General features: G+C 43.6%; 1 protein-coding gene across 1 annotated transcript in view; it reads right to left on the bottom strand.

The window, feature by feature from the left end:
* Nucleotides 1-26,214, bottom strand: part of POLR1E (RNA polymerase I subunit E) — a 220,609-nt gene that overhangs the window by 62,780 nt on the left and 131,615 nt on the right. The window contains exons 7-8 of the mRNA XM_033917278.1: nt 20,134-20,235; nt 1,409-1,505 (exon numbers count right to left, since the gene is read on the bottom strand). Coding sequence (XP_033773169.1) covers nt 1,409-1,505; nt 20,134-20,235 — 199 coding nt within the window. The remainder of the gene's footprint in view (nt 1-1,408; nt 1,506-20,133; nt 20,236-26,214) is intronic.

Consider the following 26,214-nt stretch of genomic DNA (forward strand, 5'->3'; position numbering starts at 1 on the left):
CAATTACATACATAAGTTATAGAACACTAGCATTACAAACATTAGAGGTACCACCTTAAAAGCGGCCACCGATCATCGAGGGCGCTGGTTACAGAATCGTACCTATTTAGTCAAGATAGGCAGTTGAAATGCAGGCCTGGAAAACCCGGGCCTACATTTCAACCAGGGAGTGGCCTTAGGCCCAAGACTATGGTTGACCCAGGCACCTAAAGCATATACTGGGAAGGGCCTCCATTCTGAAGAGGCAGGCCTACCGGTCAGGAGTGGGAATCCCTCCAGACGGCCTTCCAGAAAAAGGTACCAGGGAGGGTCCCGGCAGGAGAGACTGGGCATCCCTCCTAGCAGGGACTGCTTCATGGGTAGCGACAGGAGGGATTGGACATTCTCCTGCTGGGGATGTTGGGGTGGGTGGGCTAGCAGCAGGAGTGATGTCCTGCTGGGGCTGTTAGTGGGGGGAGGGAGTGGGAATAGTGCCGCAGACAGTGTGGCGGAGGGAGTTCAGCTGTTCCCAGCTGCAGCCACTCCCCAAAAGCTTCAATTTTGTAACCGGCACACAAGTCGGACTGCCCGTCATTCTAGGGCACCAATTACATAATTGCAGCTTTGAGTCGTCCCTGCTGCTTAGCTGATGGGGGGAAGGGGAGGGAATTCCCCTACTGAAGTCAGCTGCTGTGGTCTAGCAACAAATTTAGGTGGCTGAAATATAGGCTAGGTTTTCAGCAGGCTACATTTCAGCAGCTTATTTTGGTGTGATTCACAGCTAGGTAGCCGCTTTAGCCACTTCCAGTGCTGACCTCATCTACTTTGATGTTACGTGGCCTAAAGCAGCTACCTAGCTGTGATTCCAGTGGCCATTTCAGCTGCCTTTGATTTAGGCGTTGGTAGATGCTTCAACACTGCTATTTCTGACTTCATTTTTCAATTACTTAGGCATTGCCTGATAGGTAAGGTGCCTGATGTCTAAATTTAGGCGCTGGTTATGGAATTTCCCCCTTAATGCTTAAGTGTGAGAAGAGCATACTCATGGACAGAATGACACAGAACTTACAGAACACCTTTCAGCAGCAGGCACACCTAAATTTTGGCATGCCAATGCTTTGTGTTAGTATTCTAATTAATATTAAGTGCACCCTATTGTGGCACTAAATTAAAGAATTGCCCTCTATATAAATTGTTTCTTATTCAAATTGACTGAAGATGCTTTTGGTGAACAAACCATAACTATTTTGCCCAGCATCTTATGGCTGCTAGACTATGGTGCTTTCATTAGGTCCTTACCTCCACAACTGAAAAAGCGCTTCATAGAAGATGACAAAGCTACAGTCTGTTAACAGCATGTAGTATGAGGGGGGGAAAGCACATCACGTATTGTCTCCATGTTATATAACATAACATGCAATACCATTACCTGCCATTTTCTACCAGTGCTTTGATTTCCTCAGTGGTAATATTCCTGAATGCTGCAGAAGGAGCCTCTAGTGCCATATATTCATCAGGGGAGATCACTGAATTAAAAGTTAAGAGCATACAAATACAGAAATATTTCATCTATGCATTTTGAACCTTTCAGACTAAAGTTCTGAAAGCCAATCTTTCAACACCCTATTATCCCAACAGGTTTCCATCACTCCATTTTTAATCAGCCTTTTAGAGACAAATTTTATTGTTGCAATAGTGCCTGGAATCTATTGCATAGCTTAAAAGTGAAATTTTATATCTATGGAGATGGCATTACCATAGTTATTCCACTCACTTCTTTGACTGCTGAATTAATAAATCAAACTTCTTCTATTCTAAAGCAGACTGAACAATGGATGATACACTTTAAATTAAAACTTAAACCCGAAAAAACCAAATTTTTTCTTGCCAGTCCTAATGACAAAATCAAAGATACGCTGATACATCTCAATGGTCACGATTATCCTTTAGATTATTCCATCAAAATCTTAGGAGTGACATTAGATCGTCACTTAACTGTGGAGAAACATGTTGATCTATTATAGTCAAAAAATGTTTAATGGTATTATGGAAACTTCGAACTATTAAGAAATATTTTGATTTAGCATCCTTCCGATTGCTTGTCCAGTATTCTATATTAAGTATTCTTCATTACTGTAATATAATTTACCTGGGTTCTTATAAGAAAATCTTAAAAAGCCTAAGGGTGGTACAAAATACAGCTGTTCGTCTGATTTTTTGGTCTAAGAAAAATCGGAGCATATAAGTCCCTACTATCAAAAATTACACTGGTTGCCGGCGGAGGCAAGAGTTTTGTTTAAATTTGCTTGCATCTGATTTAAATCAATATTTGGTATGTCTCTAGTTAACCTTACCTCTCATTTTTTCCTGGATTATACCAAGAAGTCCACACATAGAGTCCATTTATTTGCCTATCCTACAGTAACTTCCTGTCGATTTAAGAGATTTTTTGATAGAACATTTGCCTTTCAGGCAGGCAAAATGAATGATTGGTTTGGCAAAATTATTCCATGTGCTTCATCTTATTATTCTTTTAGAAAATTAGTTATGACTCATCTGTTTGATAGATTTGTAACTTGAGACTTAGCTGTTCTTTTATTTATCATTGTATTTCAAAGATTTTTGTATATTTTACTCACTGTTCAGTTTCTCTTGTTGTGAACTACCTAGAACTGTTATGGCATGGCGGTAAACAAGAATAAAGTTATTATTATTATTATGCTGGAGGTCAGTCCATCTGTCTGCCTATCTATCCATTCAATCATATAGCAGTTACTTACATATAGCAGGTGTTATTCGAAAGCAGCAGACAGATATTCTCACATGGAAAAGTGGAGACTCAGAGGAGACATGATTGAGACTTTCAAGATCCTGAAAGGCATAGAGAGGGTGGAAAGCTTATTGGGAACCACAAGAACGAGGAGGCACTCGGAGAAATTTAAAGGGGACAGGTTTAGAACCAATGCTAGGAAGTTCTTTTTCACTCAGAGGGTGGTGGACACCTGGAATGCGCTTCCGGAGGTTGTGATAAGACATAGTACACTACGGAGTTTCAAAGAAGGATTGGAAAAATTCCTGAAAGACACGGGGATTGAGGGATACAGATAGAGGTAGAAAAAGGTTATGAAAGGGTACAGACAGAAGGATAAGGGGGGTTAAAGGGTTTAGACAAGGACCACCTTACAGGTCATGGACCTGATGGGCCGCCACGGTGAGCGGACTACTGGGCGTGATTGACCTCTGGCCTGACCCAGCGGAGGCCACTTCTTATGTTCTTACATCATCCACAGAACCCAGCATGGTCAAAACGTGTAGTCACTTTAAACTTTTAAGACCACCCATGCCACGTGCGTGCATGTGCCTTCCCACTCAATAGTAGCTTGCAGGATCACCAGTTTAGTATCAAAGCCAAGAATTCAACTAGGGGGAGTGGGAAGGATGTGAGAATATCTGTCTGCAGCCCTTGGATAACACCTGCTACAGGTAAGTAACTGCTTTATCCAAAGACAAGGAGGTGGCATATTCTCACATGTGGGACTGCCTAGCTGCCAGGATCATGTCTCTGAGAAGAGGTTTATTGATAACTACCATGAATCTGACAAAACCATAAGGGTTGGAGGGAAGTTGGCATCTATATGGAGAATTTTATAGGACTGCTTAGCCAAACAACTGTGGAATGTGAAGGTATGAATCTGCTTTACAGATGGCCTCAGTGGGAGTGGAACTTAGATGAGCTACTGAAGTCACCAATATTCATACTTGTGTGCCGTGATATAGACTGAGTCTCAACACAGCTCCAACATAGCAAAAGAAGATATAGTCAGCCATGCTGAGATAGGTTTCTTGGTGACAGGAGTTCCAAGTCTGTTTGGATCAAATGACAGAAATAGTTGAATGAAGTTCTGGGAGGTTTGGTGCAATCCAAGTAATAACCAAGAGCATGTTTACAGTCCAATGTGGAGTGCTGCTTTACCAGGGTGAGAATGTGGTCTTGGAAAGAAGACCAGGAGAACTATGGGCTGATTTAGATGAAATTCTGAGACAACCTTCAGGAGGAATATGGGATGAGTGCGAAGAACTACCCTGGCATGGTAGAACATTATAAAAGGAGAATCAGACACAAAGACTTGAAGCTTACTGACTCAACATGCAAAAGTGATAGAAATAAGGAAGGTTACTTTCCAAGTAAGATATTTAAGAGATGAAGATACGAGTGACTGAAATGGAGGCTTCATCAGAGTGTAAAGTACCACAATAACGTCCCAAGCTATGGGCAGCGGCTTGATTGAAGGTCTGGTAAGGAGAAGGCCTTTCATGAATCTAGAAACCAAAGAATGTAGAGATAATGACTTTTTGTCAAGTGGAGTATGAAAAGCATTTATGGCACAGAGATGAACTCAGACGGAAGTAGTTTTTAATCCAGAGTCAGAGAGATGTAGAAGATAATCCAGAACAGGTGGAAGAGGCCAGGTAACTGGATCCATTGAGTTAATGTTACACCAGATTGTGAAATGAGTCCATTTGAAATAATAGCAGTGCTGTATGGAAGGTTTTCTAGAAGCTCTAATGATGGCTGACAAAGGTTCATAGATTGTGAAGGCAGTTAGGAGATACTATTCTGTGAGAGCTAAGGAATGTAGATTGAGATGGAGGAAGGAACCTTCGTTCTGTGTCAGCAAGGTTGAAAAGATCTGAAGTCTGATGGGTTCCTTTCTGCTGAATTATAAGAGGAGAGGGAACCACGGTTGATATGGCCACCAAATGCTATGAGAATCATGGTGGCTTGTTTTTGGCTTGCTTTTGAGTAGAGTTTTCACAAGTAGTGGAATCAGAAGGAAAAGCATAAAGGAACTTGTCCTTCCAATCGAGGAGAAAGGCATCTGACTCCAGATGATTGGGAGTGTCAAGCTTGGAACAGAAGAGATTGAGAGTGTGTGATTGAAGGGGGAAGAAGAGATCCATTTCTGAGGTTCTCCAATCTGCAAAGATCTGATTTAAAGTGGTGGAGTTGAGTGACTACCCGTGCAGCTGCAGGAGTCTGCTCAACTTGTCGGCTAAGACGTTCTCTTTCCCTGCTAAATAAACTGCTTTCAGGAAAATGTTGTGAGGAATTGTCCAAGACCAGATATGGATCAATTCCTGGAGGAGCAGGCAAGACCCTGTACCATCCTGCTTGATCATGTAGTGCATGGCTACCTGTTTGTCTGTACAGATGAGTACTACTTGATTGAGGAGATGATCCTGGAATGTGTGTAGAGCATTGTGAATTGCTCGAAGCTCAAGGAGATTGATATGGAGAGCTCTTTCTGGATGACTCCAAGATCCTTGGGTATAGAGGCCGTATAGGTAGGTTCCCCATCTGAGCATGGAGACTTTGATTGTCAATAACTTTTGACATAGTGGCGACTGGAACAGAAGACCCTGGAGAGATTAGTTGGCAATAACCACTGAAGTGACTTTCGGAAATGTGGGTTACTCTCAATTGTTGGGATATTAGACCGGTGGCTTGAGACCACAGGGTTGAAAGTGCCCATTGATGTTCCCTGAAAAGTAGATGGACAAATGGAATTGCATGCACTGTAGAGGCCATGTGTCTGAGGAATCGCAGCATATGATGTGCCGTAATGTGGTGGCGAGTGGAGATCTGAAGACAAATTTGAAACAAAGTATTGAGTCTTTGTTGAGGCATGAGTTTGAGTCATGTCTATTAACATAGAAACATGATGGCTGATAAAGGCCAAATGGCACATGCAGTCTGCCCTTCCACACCATCAACTATCTCCTCTTCTACCTAAGAGATCCCATAGGCCTGTCCCAAGCTATTTTAAATTCAGAAACCGTCTCCACCACCTCCACCGGGAGACTATTCCACATATCTAACACCCTATCACCTCTTAACTTTATCCTATGGCCTCTCCTTCTGGAGTTTTCCTTCATTTGAAAAAGACACTCCTCCTGTACATTAACACCACAGAGATATTTAAACATCTCTATCATATCCCTTCTCTCCTGTCTTTCCTCCAGAGTCAAAGAGGGCTCCAATGACTTCTAGAATTTGAGTGGGTTCTAGATGGGATTTCTCATAGTTGACTGCAAATCCCAGAAGCTCCAATAGACAAACTGTTGCATTCATGGTTTAATGATCTTGTGAAGGTGTGGAAGCCTTGATCAACCAGTCATCCAGGTAAGGGAACATGTGAAAACTGTACAAGTGAAGGAGTGCAGCTAATACTACTAAGCATTTCGTGAATACTTGGTGCAGATGCAAGACCAAATGGAAGCTCCTTGTTCTGAAAAAGCACAGTTACTTACCGTAACAGGTGTTATCCAGGGACAGCAGGCAGATATTCTTAACACATGGGTGACGTCACCGACGGAGCCCTCGGTACGGACCTTTTAACTAGAAGTTTCTAGTTGGCCGCACCGCGCGTGCGCGAGTGCCTTCCCGCCCGACGGAGGAGTGCGTGGTCCCCAGTTAGGATAAGCCAGCTAAGAAGCCAACCCGGGGAGGTGGGTGGGACTTAAGAATATCTGCCTGCTGTCCCTGGATAACACCTGTTACGGTAAGTAACTGTGCTTTATCCCAGGACAAGCAGGCAGCATATTCTTAACACATGGGTGACCTCCAAGCTAACAAAGAGGGAGGAGGGATGGTTGGCCATTAGGAAAATAAATTTTGTAACACAGATTGGCCGAAGTGTCCATCCCGTCTGGAGAATGCATCCAGACAGTAGTGAGTAGTGAACGTGTGAACTGAGGACCAAGTGGCCGCCTTGCAGATTTCCTCGATGGGCGTGGAACGGAGGAAAGCCACAGAAGCAGCCATAGCTCGGACTCTGTGGGCCGTGACAGATCCTTCCAGTGAGAGACCGGCCCGAGCATAACAGAAGGCAATACAGGCAGCAAGCCAATTTGAAAGTGTCCGTTTGGAGACAGGACGGCCCAAACGGTTGGGATCGAAAGACAAAAAGAGCTGAGGGGATGTTCGGTGAGCTCTGGTACGATCAAGGTAGTAAGCAAGGGCACGCTTACAATCCAGCGTGTGCAACGCCTGTTCTCCAGGATGCGAGTGAGGCTTAGGGAAGAAGACGGGAAGCACAATGGACTGGTTGAGGTGAAAAGCTGAGACCACCTTGGGAAGGAATTTAGGGTGGGTACGCAGAACAACCTTGTCATGGTGAAAAACAGTGAACGGTGGGTCGGCAACCAGTGCATGCAGTTCGCTAACCCTCCTGGCAGAGGTGATGGCAATTAGGAAAAGCACCTTCCAGGTAAGAAGCCTGAATGAAGTTGTGGCAAGAGGCTCAAACGGAGGTTTCATAAGGGCAGAGAGAACCACATTCAGGTCCCAGACGACGGGAGGAGGCTTGAGAGGCGGTTTGATGTTGAAGAGCCCTCTCATAAATCTTGAAACCAGAGGATGAGCCGTGAGGGGTTTTCCGAGAATAGGCTCGTGAAACGCAGTGATGGCACTGAGGTGGACTCTGATGGAAGTGGTTTTGAGGCCAGCGTTGGACAGCGAGAGCAAATAGTCCAAGACAGTTTCCACCGCCAAAGAGGTGGGTTCTTGATGATGCCGGAGACACCACGAGGAGAATCTGGTCCACTTCTGATGGTAACATTGAAGAGTGGCCGGTTTCCTGGAGGCGTCCAAAATGAGGCGGACCGGTTGAGATAGATTCTCCGGAGAGGTCAGCCCGAGAGAAACCAAGCTGTCAGGTGGAGGGAAGACAGGTTGGGATGTAGTAGAGACTGATTCTGCTGTGTAAGTAGAGTAGGAAACACAGGAAGAGGAATGGGCTCCCTGGAGCTGAGTTGAAGCAGAAGGGAGAACCAGTGTTGACGAGGCCACCGAGGGGCGATGAGGATCATGGTGGCATTGTCCTTGCGGAGTTTGGACAAGGTCCGCAACATCAAAGGAAGTGGAGGGAAGGCATAGAGGAACCGATCCCTCCAGTCGAGCAGGAATGCATCCGGGGCCAGACGGTGAGGAGAGAAGAGTCTGGAACAGAATTGGGGCAGCTGATGGTTGTGAGGTGCTGCAAAGAGGTCCACCTGCGGAGTGCCCCATCGAGCAAAGATGGAGAGTAGAGTCGGAGGGTCCAACGTCCACTCGTGAGGTTGAAGGATGCGGCTGAGATTGTCGGCCAGAGAGTTCTGTTCGCCCTGGATATAGACCGCCCTGAGAAAGAGATTGCGGTCCGTGGCCCAGGTCCAGATGCGCAGAGCCTCCAGACAAAGGGGGCGAGATCCGGTGCCGCCCTGCTTGTTTATGTAGTACATGGCGACTTGATTGTCTGTGCACAGGAGGAGGACTTGAGGACAGAGAAGATGCTGGAAAGCCTTGAGGGCGTAGAATATGGCTCTGAGTTCCAGGAAATTGATGTGATGACGACGCTCCTGTGGGGTCCAAAGTCCCTGGGTGCGTAGATCTCCCAGGTGAGCTCCCCACGCGTAGGGGGACGCATCTGTGGTGATGATCATAGAGTGGGGGGGCAGATGGAAAAGTAGACCCCTGGAAAGATTTGAGGAGTTCAACCACCATTGGAGAGATTGCTGAAGAGATGATGTCACAGAGATGGGATGAGAAAGAAGATCCGTAGTCTGTGACCACTGGTTGGCGAGCGTCCACTGAGGTGTACGAAGGTGGAGACGAGCCAGAGGAAGGACATGCACTGTCGAGGCCATGTGACCCAGGAGGACCATCATCTGTCGAGCAGGAATGGAGGGATGCATGAGTACCTGACGGCAGAGATGGAGCAGGGTCTGCTTGCGATCGGAGGGGAGAAAAGCCCTCATTAGCGTGGTGTCCAGAACTGCTCCAATGAATTGAAGTCGCTGGGTGGGAAGCAGATGCGACTTGGGGTAGTTGATCTCGAACCCCAGGAGGTGGAGGAGAGAGATGGTGTGATGAGTAGCCTGTAGCACAAGTGGAGACGTAGGTGCTTTCACCAACCAATCGTCCAAATAGGGGAACACCTGGAGGTTGTGAGACCTGAGGAAGGCCGCTACCACTATAAGGCACTTGGTGAAGACCCTGGGTGAGGAGGCGAGGCCGAACGGTAGCACCTTGTACTGATAGTGGTGGTGCAGTACCTGGAATCGCAGGTAGCGGCGAGAATGTTGATTGATGGAGATGTGAGTGTAGGCCTCTTTGAGGTCCAGGGAACATAGCCAGTCGTGTTGAGAAAGAAGAGGATAGAGCGTGGCAAGGGAGAGCATTCTGAACTTCTCCTTGACCAGACACTTGTTGAGGTCCCTGAGATCGAGAATGGGACGGAGGTCTCCCGTCTTTTTGGGTACCAGGAAGTAGCGGGAGTAGAATCCCTGCCCCCTTTGATCTGGAGGTACTTCTTCGATGGCATTGAGAAGGAGGAGGGATTGAACCTCCCTCAGGAGGAGGGGGGGTTTGAGATGAGTTTGAAGCAGACTCTACGGGAAGGTTGTCCGGAGGCAGAGTCTGGAAGTTGAGAGAGTAGCCGTGGCGGATGATGTTGAGGACCCACTGGTCCGACGTGATGACTTCCCAACGGCTTGAGAAAATGGTGAGACGACCCCCGATAGGCTGTGGAAGAGGCAGCGAGGGTGGATGACTGGCTATGCCCTGGAGAGAAGAGTCAAAAGGGCTGAGATTGTTTAGCAGGCTGAGGAGGCTTGGAGGGTTGGGTGGCCTGAGACCGAGCCTGGGCATGGTGCTGCTGTTGACGGGGTCGCCGAGATTGTTGGGGAGGCGGATTGAGTGGCCTGGCTGAGAACCTCCGCTGGTAGGATGATTGAGGCCGATAGGGTCGAGCAGGCGGAGCCTTCTTTTTCGGCTTGATTAGGGTGTCCCACCTAGTCTCATGGGCGGAGAGTTTCTGGGTGGTGGAATCCAGTGACTCTCCAAAAAGCTCATCCCCGAGACAGGGGGCGTTGGCCAGGCGGTCCTGGTGGTTGATGTCCAGGTCGGAGACTCTGAGCCAGGCCAAGCGACGCATGGCTACAGCCATGGCAGAGGCCCGAGAGGTGAGCTCGAAGGAGTCGTAGATCGAGCGGACCATATACTTGCGCATTTGGAGAAGGCCAGATATGTGCTGCTGGAATAGCGGGACCTTGCGCTCAGGAAGGTACTTCTGGAGGGCAGACAGCTGTTGGACCAAGTGTTTGAGATAAAAGGAAAAATGGAAGGAATAGTTGTTTGCCCTGTTGGCAAGCATGGCATTTTGGTAAAGCCTCTTGCCAAACTTGTCCATGGTCTTACCTTCTCTGCCAGGAGGGGTAGAGGCATAGACACTGGAGCCCTGAGTCTTTTTTAAGGTGGATTCCACCAGAAGGGACTCATGGGGCAATTGAGATTTGTCGAATCCTGGAATAGGGATGACACGGTAAAGGTTGTCCAGTTTACGGGGAGCTCCCGGTACCGTGAGGGGATTTTCCAAATTTTTGTAGAATGTCTCCCGTAAGATGTCATGTACGGGAAGTTTGAGGAACTCTTTAGGAGGTTGCTCAAAGTCTAAGGCTTCTAAAAAGGCTTGGGACTTTTTGGAGTCAGATTCAAGGGGAAGTGACAGAGCAGCAGACATTTCCCTCAGAAATTTAGAAAAAGAGGACTGCTCAGGTTTAGAGGAGGCATCAGGCGCCGATGGTTCCTCATCAGATGAGGAGGGATCCTCCTCGGTACCGAGAGGAGTCTCCTCCCATAAATCCGGATCCCTGACCTCTGGTGCGTGTCGGGACACCGGGGTGGAGGGTGCGGTGTGGTGAGTTTTGGACAAAGATTTACCAGAGCGCACCGAAACGGCACCAGGGGAGGACGATCGGCGTCGTTCTCGGTCCCGAGAAGAGTGCCGTACCGCCTGGTGCCGAGCAGGATCCACTGTGGTTCGAGAATGAACCACAGGATCATCAGGAAGTTGTTGTGCCGAAAGGATCGGCATCGAGGTGTTTACCGGTACCGAAGGAGTGGACACCGGGGGCTCGGTGCGGGGCTCGGGCCGGTCTGGTACCGGAAGGAGCGGTGCCAGGATAGAGGGTAGCAGTTGTTCAAGCTATTTCTTCAACTGCTCCTGAAGCTGAGTTTGTAGGATGGCCGAGATACGGTCATCCAGGGGTGGCATCGGAACCGCTTTCTTTTTCTTCGGTTCCTTGGATGCCGCTCCACGCCCCGGCGATGAGGAGGCCGATGACGAGGCACTCACCGTTATCGGGGCGGAGCGTTTACGGGACCGGTGCGATGCCGGTATGGACGGTGTCGTCACCGTAGCTGGAGGGCGCTCGAGGGAAGAGGAAGGCTTCTTAGCCGGCTTACCTGGCGCCAGTGGCGCCGATGCGGGATCGGTCGGTGTCGAGCTGGACGGTGCCGATTTCTGCGGTACCGCCGCTGAGGGTGATGAATCCATCGCCGACTCGGAGCCGAAGAGCAGGGTTTGCTGGATTCTTCGGTTTTTAAGAGTACGTTTTTGTAAAGTGGCACAGCGGGTGCAGGAATCTGCCCGATGCTCCGGACCCAGGCACTGCAAACACCAATTGTGTGGGTCAGAAACGGAGATCGGGCGTGCACACCGCTGGCACTTCTTAAAACCGACCTGCGGGGGCATGAAGGGGAAGATAGCCTCCGCAAAATCGAAGTCCGAGGCCTGTATAATGGCAACAGGCCCCGCCGGGGCAAAAACGAAAGAAACAATAAAAATCAAAGTTTTTTTTTTTTTTTTTTTTTTTGTAATTGAAAGAAAAAGGAAACCCGAAGGTAGAGGAAGAAAAAAATATAACAAAAGCGCGAGCGGGAAGGCAAAAAGTGATTTCAACGGCCGTTGAAAAAATACACGCGTCTTCTTCGCTCCGCGGAAACGAAGAAACTGGGGACCACGCACTCCTCCGTCGGGCGGGAAGGCACTCGCGCACGCGCGGTGCGGCCAACTAGAAACTTCTAGTTAAAAGGTCCGTACCGAGGGCTCCGTCGGTGACGTCACCCATGTGTTAAGAATATGCTGCCTGCTTGTCCTGGGATAATGATGTGTTCCCACTTGAAAACTGAAGTATGTCCTGCGAGTTGGTAGGATAGAATATGGGTGTATATTTCTTTGAGGTCTAGCGAGCAGAGTCAATTGATCTTCTCTAATAGCAGTAATAAAGTTCTCAGAGAGACCATGAGAAACTTTTCCTTTACCAAGTATTTGTTAAGGGCTCGGAGGTCTACAATTGGGTGGATACTTCTGGTATGAAGAAATATTTGGAGTAGAACCCTAGCAAGCAGTTTAATCATCCCCTCTAACTGTAACCCAAGCAAGGACTGTCTCCTTTTTGTCTCTGTATAGCACTGCGTACGTCTGCCATCAGGCAGGAAGGCACCTGCACAGTACGGGCAGTCTTAAAGTGACAGTACACTTTTTGACAATACATGCTGGGTTCTGTGGATGACGTTATGCACATGTGAGAATATGCTGCCTGCTTGTCTTCGGATAAAGGTTTACAGAGAGCAGAGTAGGGACCAGGTAGATTCAGACTGGAAGTGGGGAGGTCAGGAAGATAATAAAATGGCCTGCTGGGAGAAGAAAAAAATAATTGCTTTACTAGCAGCCCATACCAGCTGATAAAACAGCTGAAGCCAAGTGAAGAGAAAGACGCATGCAGTGAGAAAGCCGCTCTTTGGAACCAAAAGAGGGTACCTGCTGTTGTCAAGACTAAGAAAGTGTGCCACAAGGAGCACAAACCCTATGGCACCAAAAAAGAGGGCCCACCGCAACTAGTGTCATATCCAAAAGTGAATAAGTGTGCCACAGAGAACTTAAATCCCAGTGCAGTACAGGAAACATCCCTACATAGCTGCAACTGCTATGAAAAAAAAGTTCGAAGAGAAGGTAGGCAGACAGGTAAGAAAATCTCTAAACATATTTATAGTGATATCTCTACACTATACCATTTACTTACACCACTTCTAAACAGCCCAACATCCCAAGAACACCACCTACATACAGCTTCACAGATAGTTCAGCAACAGTCCCTACCACTCTCAGCCCCAGCCAACTTCTCATCCCATGTCACTAATTTTAACTCTCAAAACATGCCATACACACCTGCCATGCATCCCTAAAGGTACATACCTACATCCTCTATATAGACACACCAGTTAGAGAACTATACAATTAACACACATCAGTTACAACACAGATGATATATTCTTTTCCCTACATGAACCACTCACTCCCTGGTACTCTACTGAGACGATTTACATTTATTACCAAGTTCTTTACACAGACTTGCCAGAGTCTGTAAATAGGGTCAAGTCCATGTCAACTGGTCCCCACATTACCATCTTCAATTTTAATTAAACTTAGCATATAGGTACCCTAACTTATGGCACTAACTCCATGCAAAGTTTCAATCTCTAAAACCTGAAATTCATGCAGTAAAAGGTGCCTAAATCGAGGCCTTAAAATTCTTGTGCAATGTCATACGAACAAATGGGCAACTTCAAGGACCTCCTGTACACAGAGTATTGCTAACATCAGCCTGAAATTTAGCCTACTAGTGCAACATTTTGTACTTAAGTTTTAAAAATCTAGATTAAGCACTCTTCTGATGTCTCAATGCCAAAAATCAATTCACAAATTTTTGGTTTCATCTTTGGGATGCCATAGATTTGTAACAAATTTAAGTAGTGACTTCTTGCTTGGTACACCTGCTCAACTATTGATTACTATTCATGGCACAAGAAGAAAACGTTGACATCATAGGCATCACGAAAACATGGTGGACTAAGCAAAACATCTGGGATACTGTGCTACCAGGATACAAACTATACCGCAGAGACAGAGTGACACAAAAAGGTGGGGGCATTGCCATATACGTCAAATTGAATCTACTGGAGATAACACGCCACAACTGATGGATAAGTTAGAGTCTCTATAGGTCAAAATTCCAGGAGCAAATGGCCTGGAAACGAAGATCGGCATCTACTATCAACCCCCAGGGCAGTCCTAAGAAATTGACGGAGAAATGACAAGACGAGATTAAACGCAACTGCAAGGGAGGCAACACAGTTGTCATGGGTGACTTCAACTATCCGGGAATAGACTGGAGCCTAGGCATCTCCAGCTGCATTAGAGAGACCAAGTTCTTGGATGCTGTAGGCGATTGCTTCCTGGAACAACTTGTCAAGGAAAATACTAGAGGAAATGCATTTCTGGACTTAATTCTAAATGGCCTGAGAGGACCACCACAAGATGTAAAAGTAGAAGGGACGCTAGGAAGCAGCAATCACAATATGATCCGCTTTGATCTGGATGCAGGGGAGAAACATCGGTCCAAAACGACAACCACGGCACTGAACTTCTGAAAAGAGAATTACAAAGGGATGAGACTCTTGGTAGGGAAGAAGATTAAGTATAGGATAAGCACTGTAAAAACGCTAGAGCAAGCTTGGTGCCTTTTTAAGGACACAGTCACTGAGGAACAAAATCTATATATACCGCATATCAACAAGGGATCAAATAGGAAAAAGAATAAAGAACCGTCGTGGCTCACTGTAGAGGTTAAGGAAGTGATCAGAGACAAAAAAACTTCATTTAAGGAATGGAAAAGATCAAAAACGGACAAAAACTGGAATAAGCACAAACATCAACGCAGGTGCCATAAGGCGATAAAAAGGGGCATGATGGATCACTGGTCTGACCCAGCAGCGGCAATTCTTATGTTCTAAAATTTCAAGGCCTGCTTTCATTTATTTGCAAAGATATTGCAAGTCAAACAAAGTAGCAAAAATCTTAACAAATTTTACCCATCTTTGAAGCCTTGTATTTCAGTTTTGACACCAGCAATCACTTTGGTTCAAAAAGCATTGGATAGACACAGCCCAACCTACTGGAACAATCAACTAATTCAACCTAACTCAACCAGACACAGGAGAACCCATACAATATTCACACACCCGCCAACCAAAAACGTCAAACGAAGAAAACTGTATGACAATCTACTGGCCACCAGAGCAGCAAAACTGGATAGACAACTCACCAATCTGCTGATTTCGATCACAGACTACAAAACCTTCAAAAAAGAAACAAAAACCCTAGTCTTCAAAAAATACATAAAACCAATATAACACAACCAAACATGTCCCAAACTCCTCCTGCAATACTATCTACTTCTTAGCAAATTAGAAAATGTTCAAACTATTCCTTAAGTACTTATTATCTTAACAATATGTACTTCTTAATATAATAACAATTCTTATGCAATTTGCCTTAAACCGCAAGGTAAAGGCGGAATAGAAATCACTAATGTAATGTAATTTAGAGCAACTTTTTCTCTACCTGATGTCAAATTTTCAGGAGGGTGGTTTTTTTTGCACAGAGAAGAAATTTGCAATTAAATTCTGGTTAGGCAAACAGAGAGTGGGGGTAAATGGACAATACTTGGACTGGAAGAGCATCACAAGTGGGGTGCCACAGGGCTCGGTGCTTGGACCCGTACTTTTCAACATATTCATAAACGATCTGGAAATGGGTACGATGAGTAAGGTGATTAAATTTGCAGACGATACGAAGTTATTCAGAGTAGTGAAGACGCAGAGGGATTGTGAAGATCTGCAATGTGACATAACCACACTCGAGAAATGGGCAGCGACATAGCAAATGAGGTTTAACGTGGATAAGTGTAAAGTAATGCATGTCGGTATCAAAAATCCCATACACAAATACAAGATGTCTGGGACGGTACTTGGAGAGACCCCCCAGGAAAGAGACTTGGGAGTATTGGTCAACAAGTCAATGAAGCCATCTCTACAATGCACGGCGGCAGCGAAAAGGGCAAACATAGTGCTAGGAATGATTAAAAAGGGGATCATGAACAGATCGGAAAAGGTTAACATGCCGCTGTACCAGTCCATGGTATGCCCTCACCTGGAATACTGCGTCCAGCACTGGTTGCTGTACATGAAGGGCATGGTACTACTCGAAAGGGTCCAGAGAAGAGCGACTAAAATGGTTAAAGGGTTGGAGTTGCCGTGTAGCGAGAGATTAGAGAAGCTGGGCCTCTTCTCCCTTGAAAAGAGGAGATAGAGGGGACATGATCAAAACGTTCAAGATAATGAAGGGTATAGACTTATTAGATAAAGACAGGTTGTTCACCCTCTCCAAGACAGAGAGAATGAGAGGGCACTCTCTAAAGTTAAAAGTGGATAGATTCTGTACAAACATAAGGAAGTTCTTCTTCACTCAGAGTGGTAGAGGCCTGGAATGCTCTTTCGGAGTCTGTCATAAGGGAAAACACCCTTCAGGGATTCAAGACAAGGTTGGACAAGTTCCTGCTGAATCAGAACGAACGCAGGTAGGGCTGGTCTCGATTAGGGCACTGGTCTTTGACCTGGGGGTCGCCGCATGAGCAGACTGCTGGGCGCAATGGACCACTGGTCTGACCCAGCAGTGGCTGTTCTTATGTTCTTAAACGTAACTTGACCTATTTGAAACTATTAATGGTATTTGTCCTTTGAAAATTCTTCCTATATTCAGGCTGAACTGTGACATAGTAACATAGTAAATGATGGCAGATAAAGACCTGAATGGTCCATCTAGTCTGCCCAAACATACACTCTTTATAATTTAATTTAAAATTGTTCTTTTACTGAGATATTTTTGGGCCAGAAACACAGAGCTCTGCCCAGTATTGTGTATCTACTGGAGTCTCCATCAAAGCTCACTCCCGCTCAGTGGAAGAATATATCATATATAATTTGCTGCTTATTATTTGTTTTAAAGCTTAATTGTGATGACATTGCATAATTATTACAGTGCTGAATCAAATCTGTAGAATAATTTATGAATAAAAGCATTTGATTTTGTTTGCTGTTTTTGTTATTGTTTGTTTCATGTTACACCATTGTTATTGATATGAATAAATTTGCTCGTATACTAGTAATGTAATCTTTTGCTTTCACATGTTTTATTTCCAGAGCGTGAAAAGGTGAGTTTATTTTCTGAACATTTGGATAAGCAGCAATGGTCCAGAAACTATTGATACAAATCGATGCTTGCACCATTGGCAAAAATCAATGAATCACAATGTAATTTAACAGAAAACTCTTAAGACTTTCACACAAGTCATCAGAAGTTATTGACTCAATGAACATCTCGAAGTTTTGATGAAAGTTCAACTATCTATCTCCATGAGGCTGTATTTTTAATGCAATTTGATTTTTTTGCAAAGGTCATGCTGCAATCCATTCTTGAAACCTAATCATCAGGATAGAAAGAATCTGAACCTTATCAGTGACAGTGTTGCAGAGAAATTAAAGACTGACAAAAAAAAAAAAAAATCAGTTCACACCTGGTCAAAAGTTGTGCATAACTTGTCGTAAAGAGATAAATATCAGAATGACTGCTCAAGTTTCATTATCTGATCCATCATCTGATGAAGAACCAATTGCAAAAATTGAAAAAGTTAATACTAGCTTGGTGGCACTTGAGGAGTCTCCTTTAAAGCTGAAGAAAGTGAGTAAACATGACTCCAGAGATTATATGAAACGTAAAATTGCTCAAGCACAAACCTCACCGAGTCATCATATTGCCTCTGTGGGTGGTTTTGAACCTGATGAAGTTTCGCAAAGACTTTGCAGTAACTGCAGTCAATGTCAAACCAGTTCAGATTATTCTGAACTTTTACTTTGCTTAAAAGAAAAACTAAACTTGGCTTCAAGTCATGCAGAAAAATTACAAATCCTTACTCTAGCTCCAAAGAGCTGGTCTATTGAAAAAACATCTTCTGAATTCAGCATTTCAACAAGAATGGTTAGACAAGGAAAACTAGAAAGTGGCATACTAGCAATGCCAAGTAAAAAGAAAGGCAAATCACTTTCAGATGATGTGACAAAGGTGTCCAACTTATAAATATGAGTACAGTAGGCTGTATCCTGGACAAAAGGACTATATTTCAATCAGAGTTGATGGGGAAAAAGTTCAAAAGCAAAAAAAAAGAGGTTGCTGCTAAGCAATCTGAAAGAGATGTTTGTTGAATATCGCAATAAAAATGGCTCAGAGTTGAGTTTCTCAAAACTCTGAATTAAGACCAAAATGGTGCGTCACTGTTGGCTCATCTGGAATGCACCAAGCACAGTAACTGGTCAACAATACACATTTACAGAATCAACATGGCTTGGGAACCAGAAAGAGACCCACTTAAGGCTTTGGAACCTTGGCTGAAAAACCCACCCACCCGTGGCTGGACTTGCCTAGCTATCGGGCGTGACCTCTTGGCGATGGGGTTGTCAGTTTGAATAAACTGGCAGTGGTTAAACCACCATGGACCAATACAAGTTTTGACAATATTTTAATAACCATTAAATACACATATGTAGTATGCTTAACACAATTCCTTTACTACTAACCAACATTCTTAGGGCCTGGCAATTTTTAGCCCTGTGCCACAATTAAGTTTTAAACAAATAATAAACAGTAAATTATGTGTGGTGTAAAGTTCTTTCATAGTTCAACTTGAATATTTGAAGAACCTTCCAATGACAAATACAATTAATACTTTTAAATAGTTACGCAGCTGAGACTATCTGAATTCAATTCCACATTTCTTCCTATACAAAAAAAAATCCTCCTGAAAATTTGATATCTGGTAGAGAAAATGCTGCTCTATCCAATGCTTTTTGAACCATTGCTGGTGTCAAAACTAAAATATAAGGCTTCAAAAATGAATGAATGAATTTGTTATTAATATTTTTGCTGCTCTATTTGACTTGCAATATCTTTGCAAATAAACAAAAGCAGGCCTTGAAATTTTCACAGATGGATAGCAATCAGTAGTAGTTGAGCAGGTGTACCATGTGAACCATTTAAATTTGTTACAAATCTGTGGCACTCCAAAGACAGTGTTTCAGAAGCCGCCATGCTATAATGTGGAGATCCAGTGGAAGATTCATGTGAAAGATTCATGGTTTCCACATCCTGAGGCAGCTATTGATTAGCAAAACGCTGGCCACCGTCGATGTGTGATGTGATTTCAACTTTGGTCTTCAGATGAGTATCTCTTCATTTGAGTCATAAGAGTACTGGTTTACAGCATTGTTATTTTGGTGGTCTCCTTCAGATACCTTAAAGGTTTGCATTGCACAAGGCTTTTTTCCTAATGAAATATCAAACGAGGAGGTTTTTTATGCCAATGATTTAATCTTACCCGGTGACAACCTCCACTTTTTCATGACTTTTGTTGTTTGGTTGGTGAAGGAGGGGCTCTGAGGCTTTTTCCTACCTCAAAGTGATTTTCTCAGGGAAAATGATTAAGTGCTGCACCTGGGTTGTTTGAAGGAAACCCCATTAACATGTGATTGTGCTTCCGAGGGGGCTCTGTACATGTGGCATGGTTTGTATGTTTGCTGTGCTGTTAAACTTTTGAGATTGTGGTTAGTAGTATACCCCAAAGATGAAGCCAAAAATTAGCAAATTTAGTTTTTGGCCAACTTTGGCATTGAGGCATTAGAAGAGAACTTAGCCTAGACTTTTGAAACTCTAAAAGCTTATTAGTACACAAAGTTGTACATGTAGATTAAATTTTAGGCTGATGTTAGCAATACACTGTGTACAGGAGGTCCTTGGAAGTTGCCCATTTATTTCATATGACATGCACAAAAATTTTAAGGCCTCTACTACATGAATCTCATGTTTTCGAGGTTAAAACTTTGCAGGGCTTAGTTTTTCAAGACGGAGCATCTATGTGCCAAGTTTCATTGCAATTGGAGATAGTAAGGTGGGGATCATTCTGAAAATTTGTACAGTTAGCGTAGAACAGGGGTAGGGAACTCCGGTCCTCGAGAGCCGTATTCCAGTCGGGTTTTCAGAATTTCCCCAATGAATATGCATGAGATCTATTTGCATGCACTGCTTTCAATGCATATTCATTGGGGAAATCCTGAAAACCTGACTGGAATACGGCTCTCGAGGACTGGAGTTCCCTACCCCTAGTGTAGAACGACCCAATAGGTAAATATGTTATACGCCATAATATAAGTGTGCAGTTTTCAACTTGTTTAATGTGGCATTTCTCTCTGAAGTGAGTAACTAACTGGGGATTTTCTTCATAAGCAATTCAAAGAAGAAAGAGATGACTCTTCTGAACTTCACAAGTCAGACAGTAAAATATAAATTGACAGAAATATAAATTTCTGTAAGCAGAGGATACGGTCATCAAACTTGTATACATTTTCCGGCTTATCTGCATCTGCATGGCATGGAGGTAGAACGAGTGATACGTCTTCATTCTGAGCTGCATCACTGACTAAAGCTGTGAGAAAAATGACACAAAAACACCACTTAGAGCAAGAGAGCGCACAAAATCTATCAAGCTTGTTCAATCAGTATCTGTGGGCAGCCAGAACACTTCTTGTCTGTATGAGGCAAGTCAAGTCTGCATTATTTGACATGCCCAAAAGCTCCACATCAGAATACAAACAATGCAATTAAGCATTTGCAATTAATATGCTCTGATAACAGATGCATCAAACCAAAAAGTGGATTTTTCAACATTTTTCCCAGAAAGCCTTTAAACACACGGTTGCTTCTTGCATATCACCAGACTGCTGCTCCTTAATTTATCTAAGTTAAGGCTGCTTTTGTCCAGTGTTACAATTTAACATTGATTATAGTAAGCAGTATATACAAATGTTATAAACAAACTCTCAGAAGGAGGTGGATAGGCGGCATAGCTCCTTATATTATCAGAGATTATAAATTATTGCTAAGTACTGTAATTACATTCCCTTTGTCAGGGAGTTTGAGAACCAACGTTTCGCTTTCAATTAAATTCTTACCTAAACCAGAGAATGCATTTAAAGACAGAATACAGACTGAGGAAAGAGATACTTCCTAATAAACTTGTTTCTTAAACAGGGCATAGCCGTGGGTGGGTCAGGCCTACCCAGCAGAGGTGCACCTTGCTGTGGCAGGCAAGGATCACCAAATTCTACTCCAGGCATCTTTCTTTCACTCACCTTCCCTCTCTCACTGGTGATCTGTTATCCCTCTTCCCCAACATAGGGCACTTTTTAAGGCTTCTCTTCCCTCCCAGAGGCTGTGGCAGGAATTCACACACATTGCTCACACAGGCCCCAGAGCCAAGGGTCTAGGACGATTCAGCATGGTTAACTGCAGTTGTTTCACCGCAGCTGTCGTAATGGCGAGTGCTTATCTTGCTGAACCTGCCCCACTGGTGCGTCTTTCCTTTCCGTTCATCCTCTTGTGGTCTTCTTCTCCTGCCTCACATCATCTGGTGACTTCATGGTTTGAAGTGGGGGGGGGGGGGACCATCACAGATCAATCAGGCACATCTGTAACATTTCCCTTTATATTCGAATAGAAAGCTGTCTAGAGGGAAGACTTCAGGATAAAAGGTTGAGTTTAAGAGGTTGTCTTAAAATTAAGAGATGAAACAGCCTGCGCTGAAAGGGCTGTGATGAACTGTTCCATGCGGTAAGGACCACGCTGAACTGGCTACGCTGAAACGGCCGTGCTGAACTGGCCCATTCCCCCAGAGCCTTCTCTTTGATATGATCCTGCCCATGTGGAAAACAGGAAGCTGATCAGGAGGCAGTTCTGGGGCCAGTGAGAGGAGTTTGTGTGCATCGCTGTGTGCTGATGGTAATCACCAGAAGATAAATTTTAAATAGATACATGGAGTGGGGTGAAGAATAAAACAGAAAAAAAAAAAAAATGCCAGACTGGCAGGGTTGAGGGATTTCATAACCCACCTACTTTGTTTTCAGACCCATCCAGAATTGGCCATCTGACTATGCCACTGTTTCTAAATTGGAGTGACAATTAATGTGTAGATTGTTTAGTATTCAACTTAGATTGGAGCATGGTAATACTTCATTTCCTTTTACTTTCTGTTAAAAGATATATAAAATCTCTTTATTGTTTATTTTTTTAATTTGATGAATCGCCTATCCATAATTTACTAAGCGATTTACAATAAGATATACAAACATTTTAAAAAACATACAAATTATATTATATAAAAGGTAAAAAACACTCCAACAGATGAAACAAGAACACAAAATGATAAAAGGGGAAAAGTTACATAATAAGTATTTTGAAAAGAAGAAAAGGGAACATTCAAGGAAAAACATAAGGAGGGATGACTTAGCTACACTATTTAAAAAGTATTTGTTTTAGAGACTAAAAGCATCTTTAAAAAGGAAAGTTTTTAATTTATTTTTAAAGAGACTGAGTTCCTTTTCATCTCTTATATATTGTGGTAGAGAGTTCCAAGTTTGGGGGGCCACAATTGAAGACATATCATGACGTCTGGTACCTACCACTTTTAAAGAAGGGACTACCAGTAATCCTTGTGCTAAAGATCGAAGAGTGCATGATAGATTGTACGGGATAAGCATCCGATTTATAAATGATGGTTCACTTGTGGATAGAGTTTTAAATACCAGCAACAAAATTTTATAAGTGATGCGATGAGTAATGGGGAGCCAGTGCGACTCAATCAAGTAAGGAGTTACATGGTCGTACTTTTTACCATTGTGTAAAAGTTTGACTTTTACACAGTAGATCACAATATAGGAAACAATCAAAAGTATTCCAAACTTTACCAAAACCTTCCCCCAAACATCCCTCCTAACAACTGAATCTTTTAATAGCCCAAGTTTCAAGTTTATTAGCATTTTATGAATCGCCTATCGTAATATCTAGGCGATGTACATTCTAAAAGCCACAGATGGTGGTTTCACATATAATTTTAACAAATTAGACTTATTACAGACAATACAAAACATAATCAAAATTTTAAGAAACAATCAATATAATACATTTAAGGTCAAAAAATAACATGACTGGGTAGGAAAGGAGGCAAAAGGTACATCATTTTTATCTATTGAAATTTACATGAATAGGAAAACACAATATGGGGTGAGGGGAAAAAAAAGTCCAATGTTTGTAATAAAATGTATAAAAGTTATGTGTGTTATATCGTGTGTTCAAATGCATCTTGAAATAAAAAAGTTTTTAAAAATCTTTTAAATGTTTGTAAGTCTTTTTCTATTCTTATGTAATTTGGTAGTGAGTTCCACAACGTGGGTGCCATAACTGAAAAAATGTTGTTTCTTCTTATACCAATAATTTTCAAGGAGGGGATAGATAATAAGTTCGAAGCCGATGATCGTAAGGAACGTACGGAATTGTATGGAATTTTTAGAAATAAATTGCGGTTCATTGAAAGTCAGAGTTTTATGTGCTAACAGTATAATTTTAAATGTAATACGGTGGGAAATGGGTAGCCAATGTGATTTAATCAATAATGGGGTGACGTGATCATATTTTTTAGCTTTGTGAATTAATTTTATTGCAGTGTTTTGAATTATCTGAAAAGAATTACACGAAAAGAACTCTGAATGACAATAAAACCATGGGAGACCTGTACTTTTATAAATTTTACAAAACCCTACCCTATAGTATCCATCATACCTCCCCCCCACCCCCCGGAATGTGTTTTATATGGAGCACAGACAAAGGGATCAAAGACCATCCGTCCCCTGCTTTCCTAGATACATTCAGTCAAGATGACATATTACCCATATGCCCTTGCAATTTTTTGTATGTAGGTCATAAGACATGCTCAATGAAGGTCAGAATACAAGAACATAAAAGTAGAATAAATACATCCAATGTCACAGCACCTATTGTATCTCACTGTCTTGAACATAATCATAAATTCTATGACCTGACTTGGTTTATTATAGAACAGATTCCAACCAACTTCAGAGGGGACAAGATGGCTCGCATTCAACTCCGCGAGCACTTTTGGATATTTGAACTCAATACTGTCTATCCAGCGGGACTGAATGATCATCTTGAATGGAATGAAAGATTAGGTTACTCACCTCTGTTAATCTTCCTTCTTGTAAATAGCCTCTGGAAGTTTCACCATAGGGTTGTGCATCTATTCCAGCCTAACATAGACTATGACGGCAGAAAAGGGCCTTCGGCCCAACAAGTCTGCCCATTCAAATAACCCTCCCCCCTAAGTTCTTCTTTGAAGTGAACCCACATGTTGATCCCATTTGTTCTTAAAGTCAGTCACGTTATTGGCCTCAACTACCTGAAGTGGAAGATCATTCCAATGGTCAACTACCCTTTTGGTGAAGAAGTACTTCCTAGTGTCACCATGATTTTTAGCGGATTCCCTCTTGTCGCCACAGGTCCTGTAAGGAAAAAGATGTCTTCTTCCACCTCAATACGACCAGTAACATATTTGAACGTCTCTATCATGTCACCCCTCTCTCTGCGTTCCTCAAGAGAGTATAGCTGCAACTTACCTATACGTTCTTCATATGGGACATCCTTGAGTCCTGAGACCATTCTGGTGGCCAACTGTTGAACCAATTCTATTCTCAGCACATCTTTCTGATAATGTGGCCTCCAAAATTGCATACAGTATTCCAGATGTGGTCTCACCATCGACCTATACAGCAGCATTACCTCTTCGGGCTTATGGCTAACAAAACTTCTCCGGATGCAACCCAGCATTTGTCTAGCCTTGGATAAGGCTTTCTCCACTTGATTGGCTGTCTTCATATCTTCACTAATGATTACTCCCAGGTCCCGTTCTGCAACAGTTCTAGTTAAGGTCTCATCATTCAGAGTGTAGGTTCTGCGTGGGTTTCTGCTACCAAGGTGCATAACTTTACACTTCTTGGCATTAAAATTCAGCTGCCAAATAGTAGACCAGTGCTCCAGTAAAAGTATGTCTTGTGTCATAGTGTCGGGCACGGTACCTCCGCCCACTATGTTGCATAATTTAGCATCATCTGCAAATAATGCAATTTTACGCCGAAGTCCCTGAGACAGATCTTGTATGAAGATATTAAATAGGATTGGACCCAGAACCGAGCCCTGCGGTACTCCACTGTGCACTTCCGACTTTTCAGAGGGAGTACCGTTTACCACCACCCTTTGATGTCTGCCACTGAGCCAGTCTTTAACCCATGCAGAGACTGGCTCAGTGGCCCTGGCTGAAGAACTTACAAATAAATCCATCCCCTCTCCGAGGTCACCTCCATAGACACTCCTCTCTAAGCTCAGTAGATAGCAAAACCAGGAGGATCTAGTACAAACAGGAAACACAAGAAAAGAGAGGGGGGGTGCGGGAACTCCCCGCTACAAGTCAATTCTGCTCATGATAACCAAATACATAATTAACACACAAAAAAGGACAAATTTAGCATAAGAAATTTGAATGTTTCTAAACTGCAAAACTGAGTAACGTTTTGCTAAAAGAGACACAGCCTGAAGATCAGAAGGGGCATCACCCTGGGTCTCCTGTAACCACTTAACCTTACAGAAAAGGACACTCATGGAATTATTAGTAAGGCTGGTCAAAGACAGAAATCTAACTTACCAGTTACTGTTAGGCAACATGCAAATCAGACAGAATAGATGGGCGGGTGTGAAACTTTCACAGGCTATATACAAGAAGGAAGATTAACAGAGGTGAGTAATCTAATCTTTCATTCTTGTACAATAACCTCTGGAAGCTTCAAAGCAGTCCCAACACATCAGGGGGGATCCGATGTGCCCGCTTCCAGGACTGACACCCCAAAAGCTGCTTAATGCATGGCCGCCACATCAAGTCAGTAAAACTTGACAAAAGGTATGAAGAGAGGCCCAAGTGGCCGCCATAAAAATTTCATCAGGTGAGACAGCATGGAATTCAGCCCATGAGGATGCTATTCCTCTGGTAGAGTAAGCCTTCACCCCAAGGGGAGGCTTCTTCCCTGCTGACACATAAGCAGCGGAAATGGCAGCTCTGATCCATTGAGAGATGGTAGCCTTTGAAGAAGGCTGACCTCAATGCGCGGGGCCTGCCAAAACAGATTGTCTGAAAGACAAGTCATTCGTGGCTTTCAGGTATCTCAAAAGGAGATGCCACACATCCAGAGACCGTAAAACACGGTTCTTAGAATTGGACTGAACAAAAGTGGGAAGCTGAACTTCCTGGTTGACGTGGAAAGCGGAAACCACTTTTGGGAGAAAAGGCGTCACTGTGCTCAAAATAATTGCAGACTCCATGATGCGTAGAAAAGGATTTCTGCATGTCAGAACCCGAAGCTCTCACACTTGCCAGGCAAAAGTAACCGCAACGAGGAAAATGGTCTGGATGGAAAGCTCTTTCAGAGAAATCCCATCCAGGGGTTCTTAGGGCAGATGAGAACCAGATTCAGATTCCACTTAGTACAAGGCAGTCTCAAGAGAAGCC

This window comes from Geotrypetes seraphini, chromosome 1 (genome assembly GCF_902459505.1).
Source record: "Geotrypetes seraphini chromosome 1, aGeoSer1.1, whole genome shotgun sequence".
NCBI lineage: Eukaryota > Metazoa > Chordata > Amphibia > Gymnophiona > Dermophiidae > Geotrypetes > Geotrypetes seraphini.